The 12,627-nt window shown below is 30.5% G+C and overlaps 1 protein-coding gene across 1 annotated transcript in view; it reads left to right on the top strand.

The window, feature by feature from the left end:
• The window catches only part of LOC107436604 (uncharacterized), a 124,343-nt gene that overhangs the window by 4,718 nt on the left and 106,998 nt on the right, over positions 1-12,627 (top strand). The window contains exons 2-4 of the mRNA XM_087152683.1: positions 235-388; positions 1,868-2,152; positions 7,035-7,182. Coding sequence (XP_087008809.1) covers positions 235-388; positions 1,868-2,152; positions 7,035-7,182 — 587 coding nt within the window. The remainder of the gene's footprint in view (positions 1-234; positions 389-1,867; positions 2,153-7,034; positions 7,183-12,627) is intronic.

Genomic DNA, 12,627 nt, shown 5'->3' with positions numbered 1-12,627 from the left:
GTAGTTCTCGTTTAGCAAATCGCAAGCGAAAATTAGCCAAAAATGAGGACCTCCACGAACGATTTTTTATTTTTTAATTTCTTTAAACACATAAAAATGAAATTAGATAAAAATAAACATTAAAAAATTATTGAAATTCCATGCATTTGACTGCAGAAGACCTATAATTCAAGAAAATTTAAGTTAATTAGAATTTCATTTGTAAAAACACATAATAGCTTAATGGAAAATTAGAGCAAGTGGAACCATCATTTAAAACAATTAAGCTTAAATCAGCACCATTCGAAAGCTTCTATACTATCTTAAACAATGGCAATGCGAAACTGATTGACAGAGAATTGAGCAAGAAAATGAGCAAGAGCAAAGAAAGTGAGCAAGAGCAAAGAAAGTGAGCAAGAGCATGTTGTTAACCAGGAATACAATGTAAAATGGTCCTTGCAAGAGTAAAGTTTGAATTTTACTTCAGTAGTGAGACTGAGATCGCTGGTTAGGCGTAGGCAGTTTTCCTGACTTCGTCACAAAATTTTAACAGACGCAAGATTTAGTCACCAGAAACTAAACAAGACAAATTTGAAGGTGCAAGCTTTTTGGATGAAATTTAAGCGTATCCTCAATGGTAAAGAAATGGATATTAAAGACAAATTTCATTATCTTTATCAAGCAACTGTACTTGAAAGAGCTGGAAATAGTTCAGGAAGTTTCCAACCACATCAGAAAATTATGATAAAATAATTAAAATATCATTACTATCCTTTATATGGCAACTGATAAGAGCAAAAATAGGGTAAGGTAGACTCTTTTAAACTGTGTTAAGAATTTGGCACACACATTTTTTGTATAAATAAACTGTGTGGCGTAACTACCACTATGATTATTAAAAATCAATTCACTTGTATATAAGACATGATAACACGATTCAATCTTGGGGTACTATTTGATGGATGAAGGTAGTCGAATGCTCTTTCCCCACATTGGTGACCCGGACGTGATATGAACTTTCCTACTTCGAAAGTAACACCCACTTCGATGAACGGGTACCAGTAGTTGCTAAAGACCGGAAGAGCTGTGTTAAGTTCACTGGGTTTTTAGAGTTTGTCGTGAGAGCTGTATTAAGTTCACGGTTGCGGGTGCGGTCTCTACTGTGTTGCTATTAGAAGTTTAGTGTGTGCAGGATCCCGTTGTGTGTAAATGAGTCTGAGAAGCAACAGTTACAAAAGGATGATTACACAACCACAGATAGCAAGTCAACTATTCAAAGCGGGAGGGAACAGGTAAGGAAATGAGCTTTTGGCTATATAAACCTTTATCTATAAAATGAAAACCTACTATTGATCAATAAACGTACCCCATTTTTGATCAAGTCCCCATGATTGAATCCAGTTAGCATGTTTTAAATACTAATGAAATGATGTTTAATGATTTCAGTGATAGTTACCCAACAACAGTATGAAAGGTAATAAATAACTAATGCTGTGCAATTTCGTTATCTGCTAGCAAGTAAAATTAATCAGAATGTTTAATCAATCATTTGGGCTAATATTTCAGTATTAATATACAAGTAATAATATACTTAATAATCAATTATCTTGAACATTATGTTTAAAATATTAAAATAACTTTTTATGACACTGAATTTTGAACTATTTAAATTTCTGTTCATAAAATGTACGAAAAGTTATGTAAAATTCTTCTTGAGATATCTTACTGAACTATTTATTACTATTAAATGCTTCGTGTAATTTCAATTAACTGATTATGAGTTGATTATCAATTAATTATCCAATTAAATTTTTGATTGATAATCGATAAATTATTCAATTAAGTAAATAAATTGTAATTACTGGTATTTTCAATTTATATTCTTCAGCTTTCTGCGAAAGCAGAGTAGAAGAGATGAAGTGTCGTTTCAGCAATACTCATCAAAATTACTCCAAGATTCAATGATCTCGAGCATTCCGAAGATTGTGTCTGCAAACAACATTCAACTGAAAGTATTGCGCACTTTGTTTTTCGTTGTTTGCGTCATTGGATTTGTTCTCCAGACTTGGGAATTTATGCAACTGTATTGGAAATATGAAACTGTTGTCAGTGTTACAGTCACAAACAATGAGGAAGTTGAGCTACCTTCATTCACCATATGTAATTATTATGGGTAAGGCAACCATTTAATTCACTTTTATTATTACTGAAACAAAAAAGAATTATCTTAATATAAAATATTATGGCGCATTGTATTTGGTGAACAAAGAACATTTTGAAATCAAATTAATTAATATCACCAAACAAGAAATAACCACGATAACCAGGAGTACTAAATAATCCTGTTCCTTAGGAATTAGTGTTCGTCAAACGCCTGAAATGGGAAACCATCTAAATTATCAACCATTGCTGTTGATTAGTTCATGTGATGCCATAATTGGCAGTACATATTTCCTTACTTTTAAAATGTCTTAATCATTCTTAATCTAATTTCAATTAAATTAAACTAATTATTTTATTTTTATTTCATTATTAGGCGGCTAAGTCCCCTGTTCGCAACCGCTCTCCAACCCCGATGATTGCTTCGCAAAAATTGTTTTTTCTTAGCAGAAAACAGTTTTTCTACTAAAATTCTAAAGTTAAAATTATTCACTTAGCATATATGTACTAAAAGGAATTCTGTTTACTTACGCTCTTGCGCCTCTTCTTCCCACGTCCAAATACTACTATCTATTAGTATTATAAACATTTAGTTCTCCTGGTGAACAGAAGTGATATTTCTAATTATCATTTTTTAAAAAAACATTTATATTCTTATAACTTTACAGTGTTCAATTAAATTTGATGAGTTCACAACCATAATTTAAAATTTTCGCTAATAATAGCAGTACTGGAAAATAACTTTAAATTGGGGATACAAAAGTAATTAAAGGAAAACAATACCTTTACGACTTTTGTTAATTTTATGCTGATGACAGCCTAAACAATATGGAAATGAATGGGGAAAACTGGATCCTACTACATGATTTTCCAGCCAATAAAAATGCGCCGACAACAATGGAAAACGATGTCAGACCATTATGATTTTATGTTATACCAGGAGGCTTCGCCCCCAGCTCGCTGGCGCTCTCCAACCCCCGAAACTGCTTTCGCAGTTCATTTCGGATTGCTTCATCCGATGCTCGCTTTGCTCGCTCATTGGATACGTTCTTAACGTCTAGCTTTTGTATACTTTTTTGAACACTGAAGTTCCGAAAACTTTTTACTGTAGAAAATTCTAAACCTGTGCTCTTCAATATTAATTTGAAATTGCAAACAGTTCGCATATTTTTCTTAATCACACTATTCTAAATTTCAGTTGTTGAGAAAAGTAACTGTTGTAAGTTTTGTTTTAAAGTCTTTCACACCAGAGGGCTAAAGCTATGTGTTGTAAAGCAATGTGAAATAGTACTGAACCCGGGATGTAAAGCATCGGCTTCGATGAAGATAATTTTGTGAGAATTTTTTTGATAATTCGGTGAGAATTCACCCGATTAGACATATGATGCTCCCTACGTGCTCTTGCGTGCCGAAGTCTATCAATTAAAACGTATTAGCGTTTTATATAATATAGATTAGCCACATGATGCTCACTACGCGCTCTTGCGCGCCGAATTCTATCAATTAAAAATGAAAACTGTTGCCAACGCGAGAAAAGAAATATCATCGGTTTTATTGATACATACGTATTAGCGTTTTATATAATATAGATAGAGATATTAAAAGATAATATAAATACTTTATTCTTTTCTTAACAATCAATGTAGCGGCTAACTTTTTATTTCAATACAAATCTAGACTCATAATTCAAGACTCATTAATTCACTGTCGCAACTAAATCGGTCATATAAGTCTATTTTTAACTTTTTATTTTTTATTTCAACTAATTGATCTTTGGTTTACTCTCCTGATCAAGCTATTGGGACAATATTTCTCACAATACGGCTGTTCCCCCCCCCATTCTTTTAGGTCAGAAATCCAAATCCATCAAAAAAGAGGTATATTAATTTAGGAAAAGTATATTTTTCAATTAGAGCATAATTGAGGTTACCCATTCGAATAATTAAGATTGAATGTGAATATCCGCTCATTTGCTTAGATTATTTTTAAGATAATCATTTTTTGCGCACTGTTCACATTATTTCAACACTCTTAAAAATTGATTTTACTAGAGCATTATCAAAAAAAAATAAATTATTGTTTAGTCTATTGGTTTTACAGATGCCTTTCAATAAAAAAAATTTGAGGTTGAAAACATTATATTTTATATGACTCCAGATTTGTGAATCTACAATCACTCATTCCAATTTTTGTCGAATAATATGCAATCTATTGAGAAAAATCATGTTTTTTTTTGTCAAAAAAAGCATGATTTTGGCAGTCTAGGGTGGGGTATAATTATTGTTTTGCTGAACTAAAATTTTCCAAGCAGCAATTATTTTAATTAATGTCAACTTTTTTATAGTTTTCCGTGAAAGATGAAAGAATAAAAGATTTCATGGAAGAATTTTTTCCCCATTTAATAGAAGCACCATAAAATTCACAATAATTTAGATAAAGTAGGCAGCAATCTTTAATAAATGTCGAAAGCTTGTTCTTGTCGAGAAGAAAATAGTGTTTTGACAAATAATAAATGCAATTAATATGCCCAGTATGTATATTAAACATGTATGTAAAATAAATAGAAGAACAAGAAATTAAGTAAACATATGTGGTTATTCGTCTTTTTTTTTTCATCGTAAATATTTTTGAAGCAAGAGCAAAGCTTTTCTCAATTCATTTATTAATTTTTTAACGCTTTAACTTAGATTAGACATGATAAGCGGGATAAAGTAAAATCAGGTTAAAAAAAAATACATAGGCATATTTTTTTAAATCTTCACATTTACGAGTTGAGCTATTAGAAAAAATGTGTCACGTTTATATGCTTTTTTCTTTTAGATATGATTTAAATAATATCTCCGGCAATATTTACAATTCCTTTCAAATTTACTTCATGGTTTATAGTTTGTCTACGGTTAAAACTACCCCCTCCTTAAAGTCTAAGGCGGTCTTCTGCTATGGAAACAGGAATGGTGCATTTCAGGAAGGGTAGTTTTTCTTCACTCTAGGGGGTTCACACAATAGACCGAAGAGAAGGAATCTCTTTATTTTGCCGATACAAGCCAATAAACAATGAGCACACACCCCTACTTGAAAACGTTATATCACTATCATCGGGAGAAGATACTGAAATCATCGGGAGTAGAAGTTGATATTGAAATGAGATATTCAAGGAACTGAAATGTAAGGGGATATGAGTTGCTGTCGATATACGTGTCATCGACTTCGGGAGATCTTAAGCCACGCAATTTTATTCCGAACGGAAAATGTTGCCTTTGGATACCAAGACACAATTAATCCTTAGACGCTTAATTAAATCCAGTTGTAATGATCGACACTATCCAACGCTGAAAAAAATTATATTCAGAGCATCCAGAACATTTATTTTTGCTTTAGAAGGATCTTGCAGTTTCAAGGAAACGAATTGCTTAGTAAAACGTTCTTAAAATGTTTGGACTGTTCCAAGATTCAATTGCTGAAGCTAGCTAGAATAAAATCCACTCTCAAATATTACAATTTAAGCTCCCATACTTTCTGTAACCACACTTCCCGTGCTTTTGCCCATCCCATCACGTTTCTGATATTGACTCAAGAGAGAAATTTCCTCTCATAGATAATTATACAAAGATTGTTATAAAAGCCTATAAGCAAGTCCCTTTAAAAAATATGTGCTTGTTTTGTACAGAAAAATTGATCCATTAGAGAAAGCAGAATTTTCTCAAAAAAGGTGACCGTAAGTCCGGGGTTAATTAAACATTATCGATACATACAATTTATACGGACCAGCAGAAAATGAAGTATAATGCGAGAGAACGAACGAAACAGACAACGTAAAACCAAGGTTCACGAGGGTTTTTATATCTTTCTGGACAATATATTTAAATATTAATAGGTCTTAGCATCAAAGTGGGACTGATCAATTTCTCCAGCTACTAAAGACACATCATCACATTTTCTGAGATAATTAGATCAATATTATTACTTTCTTTATGGGGAAAGATTTTAAATGATTGCGTGTTAGATACAAGGTCCATTTATGGATTACATTTATTATATAATTCTTTTAACATTACATACACACATAATTCGGATGCCCTTATTTCAAGTAAAAATACATTTTTTTTTTGAGTTCAATAGTCAGTCGCATAGTTACTGAAAAAAATCTGTTAGATTATCGGAATTATAAAATCTCAAATATAATATTCGAAATAAAAAATTTTTTTAAAGGAAGACATTTTTTCATTTCATAATTATAAATTCATCGCTAATGAATTTTGTAATTTAAAGAAATTTTATTGATAAATACCTATTTCCCTTAGATCTAAGTAACTGAAAATAAATGTGAATTTCACGAATTATTGTTTAGAATTGAGCCGTGTTTTGAAGACGCAGAAAAAGACACCGGTGTTTAATGCTGGTATTTAGTAACCATAATTTATTAAAATGCTAAATATACTGTATTACTCTTACTTTGACCAAAATTGACCAAAAAAATTAAAGTAAAAATTGAAAAATATGTTATTACGGGATAAAATTAGCACTGTTTTATTAATTTTCACACAATTTAAAGTGATTATCTGCTATTTTATGCTGACCCGCTTTCCTGTGTTTATTGTTCACCTTAAATTTTCCTCTGATGAACACAGCATACTAAAATCTGTAATTAGTTGATAATAAATATTCTGTACACTTTGATAGTTAACTTAATTAAATAGGTCCACAATTTGAGGGCCCTTTGCTCTAACGGATTAAAAAAAATTCTTATTTTCGGAGATAATATTTTATTAGTTTTTTACAGGCACGATTGTTGTTTAGAGAAACCGGTATTATTTCCGTAATTCCACACTTTAAGGAATTCAATAAAAAAATAAATTTTTAACAAAACAAATAAATTATAACTGTTTGGTTTTTAGGTTTAAATCATCCGCCATTTGTCGTAATCCGAGATTTCAAGAAAGATGTCTAAGAATATCTGGATTTACGGAGTACCGGAATTTATGTGAATGTTTTCATCTAAGGTATTGTGAGGAGGATGACGTATCTGATCACAAATCTGTGGAGGTAAGTTCCAAAAAAAATTCCGTATCAAAGAATTAATTAATTGTGCTGGCATGCACGGTATATTTTGCATTTATAAGTGCCATTTCTTTTCATTTTATTCCATTTTGGCTTTATTTCAATAGAAACTTGAAATCCACCTTCCGTAAAACTTAAAGATGATTTTATCTAAAAATTGATACTTATAATTTTTGTTTTATTCTATTTGGAAATGGAAAAGATTCCTAAAAAAAATAAATGAACAAAAAAGAAAATAAAAAAAGAAAACAGAGACACTTGAAATATTAAAAGATATCAAGAATATACTTTCTTTAAAATTTTAAGAGACTTCTGGAACACTTCATATTAAAATTTAAGGGGATTCTATTAAAGCAATGATATAACATGTATGTATGTTTTTCGCAGTAATGGCATACAGGTTCTAAATTCAAAGTATAAAAGAACCGAAATAAGTCTCCCTTTAATAATTTTTAAAGTTTATAATTTAAATAAATTATGTCTGGAGTTTTCAAAGGAATAGTTCAGGCGTTTTCCTTTCCATTCAATCTCTCTCACGTGCATTTTTAGAACTGAGTGACTATTATAACATTCAAACAAATATTTCAGCAGTTATATATGTTACCGCCAAAGCCCGAAGTCCGGCCAGATCGCGAAGTGGCCGAGAATGGCTGGCCAAAGTCCGAATTAATTGAAACGATCAGTGAATATTTTACTTTGGCGGCCTTCTATAATTATATAAATAATTCTTATAAATCTTCTAATTTAAAAATATAAAAAATAGAAGTTTTTAAACTGTCTATTAAATAATCATTAATTTAATAATCATTATTAAATTGTCTATTTAATTGTCATGCATACCAAAGGTCTTGTCATAGTAGGTCCAGTTAAGAACCACTGCCCGGTATACATTTGCCCGATATATCCTACACTGATGTATTTTTAAGGTCAAGTGCCACTGCCCGGTATACATTTACTCGGTATATCCTACACTGATGTTTTTTAAGGTCAAGTGCCCCTGCCCGATATACATTTGCCCGGTTTGCTTGGTATAATGATTTTTTCTTCCAACTTTGGCCAATTCGCGATTTGTGCGGCCAATTCCCGAAATCAAGAACAATTTCGGACTTTGGCCAGCTAATTTACAGCGTTCTTGGCCAATTCGCGATATGGGCGGCCAGATCGCGAATTGGCCGACTTCGGGTTTTGGCCGTAACATATACACGTGATGTGGCTGCTTAGAAGGCGAAAAACAAAAGAGAATGAATGCACTGTGAGGAAAAATAAAAGCCTTAGTAGTAAATTCTCTTAAACTTACGGAAGTTAATTAATATTTAAGGCATTGTAAAAAGTAAGTTCGCGTGAAGTAATAGTAAACCTTTTCGTTTTAAATGATGAAGAAAATAGTTTTCAAAATGTCTAAATGCAAATATGTCATTGCAGCTAGGCAGTGGAAAAATTAATCCTGCAATAATTTGTTTAAATAATTATATTTATTTTGAAAACTTTTTAGTCAGCTGTTAAAAAATAAATGGCTTGCTATAGGATTTTCCAAACTCATCTTTCTCTAACTTTTAAAATAGAAATCGAGGTCAGAATTTGACTTGAAAACTTTCCTTCTCCAGTGGTTTAGCGACACTGTTTTTTGACACTGTTTTCACTGTGTCTTCGTCACCAAGGTAAATAAAAAAGCCGTAGTTTAAGTGCCTTACACTTGAAGCAATGCGATGATATTAGACTATATATGTACATATATACACATAGTTATACATGTAGTATGCATTAATCTGCAGAGTTTATTTTATTCTTTGCGTTCTTTTCTTTTTTGATGTGAGCTTAATGTGATAAAATGCTAGATTTCGGTGGTGTATTAGACGATAAGGTGTTACAGAAAGTCACATAAATTTTTTTTATGACCCAATGAGAAAATATTTGTTTTCAGCACACTTTTAAAGTAGATTAATTTCATCGACTAAATCAACACCATTAAACACAAATAAAGATTTGTATGTCATAAAAACTCAGGACAACATAAGCATCAATAAAAAAGCAGCACAATAAATTCAAATTGAAAAAAAAAAAAAAAAAAACAGACGATCATTTCGGAACTTCTTTTTCTTCTTTACCGGTGAGTATTTTTAATGTTTTTGTATAATAATTTTAAGAATTTTTATCCTATTTATGATTGACTTATTCATAATTACTGTCTTGTTAGCGATTTTAATATGAATATGAATACTGAAGAAGGAAAAGAATTCTGTGAAGTCGTGAGAAACATATATCAGACAGGAATTGAAAACCAATCCAGACCTTTGGCAAAACATTATGACCGCTGGGTAACCAGTGATTACAATAATGCAAACACAATTTTTTAGCCATTTACACACTTTACCTATTAACAAAATGCGTCTTGGTTTGGATTTGATGTCGTCCACGATTTTTAACTTGCTCATATTCACTTGTTTTGTTCAAGAGTAATATCACACTCTTAAAATGAAAGAGTGAATTCCCCTACTTAAAAAAGAGTGAAATTTTTTAAACTCAACTTGAGTGAAATCAACCTAAATTTGAGTGATATACTTGCTTTGCGTTCTTGAGAGGTTTTTACTCAAGCATGAGTGAGATATTTATTATTTAAATATGTGCGAGCTATAAGCTGGAATTTGCATCGTTTTATTTTAAAAAGCAAACGATAATAAGTCTAAATAAAATTGTTATGTTCTACGATCTAAATAAATTATGTCTTTGCTTTTACTTTAAGTTATTTTTTTTCTGAAGAATATGTCTATCAATATTTTGAGTCAAAATATCATTTAATTAATAGCGATATTTCTGAAGAAAACGTTATTTTATCTTCGATAAGTAAATATACTTTGTTGTTTTTACTCGTATTTTTAAAATACTATTATTTAGAATGTGTTATATACACTTTCCAAATTCCGTATTTTAACGTTTTTAAATACAATACTATTCAATTAAATTATTTGTCATGAGAAATTTATTAAAATTGAAAGTGTTAAATGTGATGATTAAGGAATATTTAAAAAATCTAATTCCGTACTAGAATCTTTGTCAAAGATTGTGGTGATATATTTATGATGTCTGTAAAGAATTTTAGAATTTTTCGGATCTCATATTAAAGTTTTAAATTTATTTTTTAATATAATGGATTTATATCCATGTTTCTATGTATATTTATGGTACAAAACATTTGTGGATAATTAATTTCATATCATTCTATACTTCTTTTATAAAAATATTTAAGAAATAATCTAACGTTCATACAGTCTATACGTGCGGTTATTTAAATTGCCTTATATTAATAAAGTTTATTGTCCTTTATTTATGAAAGTTAAAATTTAAAAGAACCATTCATTCAAATCTATATCTTCAGATGTTCTATGCATTTCATTATAAATACATCATTTTAAAAAAGTGGAAAATATTACGTTTAAAAAAATTGAATAGTATTTTGAATTGTTCCGTTTTTATACTGTTTTTAGTTTTTATTTAATTGGAATTCGTATTTAATACTATTTAGCCATTTCGTAAAGTATTTATCACTTTATACAAACTATTTTTCCTTTGTTGTTAGCATAAAATTTCTTACCACTTTTCATCTAGTTCAAATTTTGAGGCAAAATTTAAAATACAGAATTATCATTTAATTAAAAGTACAATGCTAATTACAGTGTTTTAAAATACAAATGAATTGGAATTTCATAATAATTATAAACTAATTGTAAAATAGGGGGGCAGAATCAAAAATAATATATATTACGAGATGGAATGGAAATAATCCATTTCAGGCAAATCCATGGCTAAAATTATATGCAAAACAGGCAATCCATGTTTCTTTCTCTTTTCTGTTTTATTTCATTTTTTTCTTAAATAAAAGTTAATTTTCTAAAATTATTAATTTTCAAAAATTATTAATTTTCAAAAATTATTAATTTTCAAAAATTATTAATTTTCTAAAATTATTAAATGTCAACTTCTTTAAATTATCCAGTATAATATTACCTTGCGCACATCCATTTTTGAGCCCATTCTTGGTAACTAACAAAATCAAACGCACTTCAGTACAGCAGTAAGAACGCACTTTAATACAAAACTCCCTCTAGTTACGCTTTTAGCTCAATTTGCGCTTCTGTTTTCATATTTTGCAATCTGGCAATCTTGGTATGAAAATATTTTAAATCATTCTAGAAAGATTCCGGTACATGTAGGTTCATTTGAATTCGCTACTCGCTTTCGTTTTAGGTTTCGTTCTGCTTTTTCTTAATTTTTTAATCTCTGTTTTTTCGTGATATTTTTTAATGTGTTCTATTTGTAATATATTGTTAACATTTTTCAGTGTTGTAACACTATTGTTTTGACATATTTTGCTTTGGTTATATTGATACAGTATTAGAAAGCACTCCTTTTTGCGGATATAACTGTGTGAGCTGATGAAAAGATTGTATCTTTTATTTTCCGGCTTTTTATTTTTTTCCCGGCTTTTTATTATTATTTTTCTTTTTCCCTTTTTTTCATTGCTCTGTAATTTTTCCATGCTTTTTTTTTTTTTTTTTTTTTTTTTGCATGCTGAACTTATTTTATGAGTCCTATTTACTTGCAGCTTATGTGCTGCAAATAGAACTTATTGTTTTTCTTAATTTTCTTCGTTTTTTTTTCTTTTTGTCATTTTTGTATTTGTCTGTTATGCTTATATGTATATATATATATTCATCTATACTCTCTTTTTTTTGTAACCACGTGCGAATAAATTCCATTTTTTTTCTTTAACAGCAGACACTGAACTTTCGCTCTTCCCCTCGGAAGATGTCGGAAGTGGTGTTCATTTAACGTTACCCATTGGGCACCTGTGAACCTAAGTCACGGAGGCGAGCAACATTTTTCACGCCACACTGCCACTGATATCCGTTCATAGTTAGAGCTAAATTCACACAGTACACAACGGAGCACAACACACAGAGAGGGAAACATAAATGCCCTGCTCGGGATTTCGAACCCGCTGCCACAAGCTTCACAGTTAAGGCATGCCGACCTCTCGGTTTCGACCACCTGATCGGCAAACTCCATTTATAGATTCCCTGTATTTATATCATTTATTAAAATAAATTTCTTCTTATATTCCAGTTCTTACATAGTTATCAGTAATCATAGGATGCTGACTGCTCCACTTCGAGAAGACATTTTATAAAGTAGTAAAAATTAAAAACTAAGAACTGCATAACTTTTTTTCAATTCGCCATTGCTTTCGAAGACACGCCGCAAAATTATTCGAACAAGGTGGCATGGTAAAATTGACATATTTTAATTATTTAAATGTAGCAGTGGGCAACACAACTGCTAATCATATCCACAAAGTGGACCATGTTGGCATCTTTGCTTTTGCAGGTCGGTGGACTACGATCGCAAAGCGTTAATACATGAAACGAATCTGAC

This window comes from Parasteatoda tepidariorum, chromosome 10 (assembly GCF_982258835.1).
Source record: "Parasteatoda tepidariorum strain Cologne lab strain chromosome 10, Ptep-v5.0, whole genome shotgun sequence".
Taxonomy (NCBI): Eukaryota; Metazoa; Arthropoda; class Arachnida; order Araneae; family Theridiidae; genus Parasteatoda; species Parasteatoda tepidariorum.
Note: the sequence above shows the minus strand (reverse complement) of the source record. Positions and strands in the feature narration are given on the sequence as shown.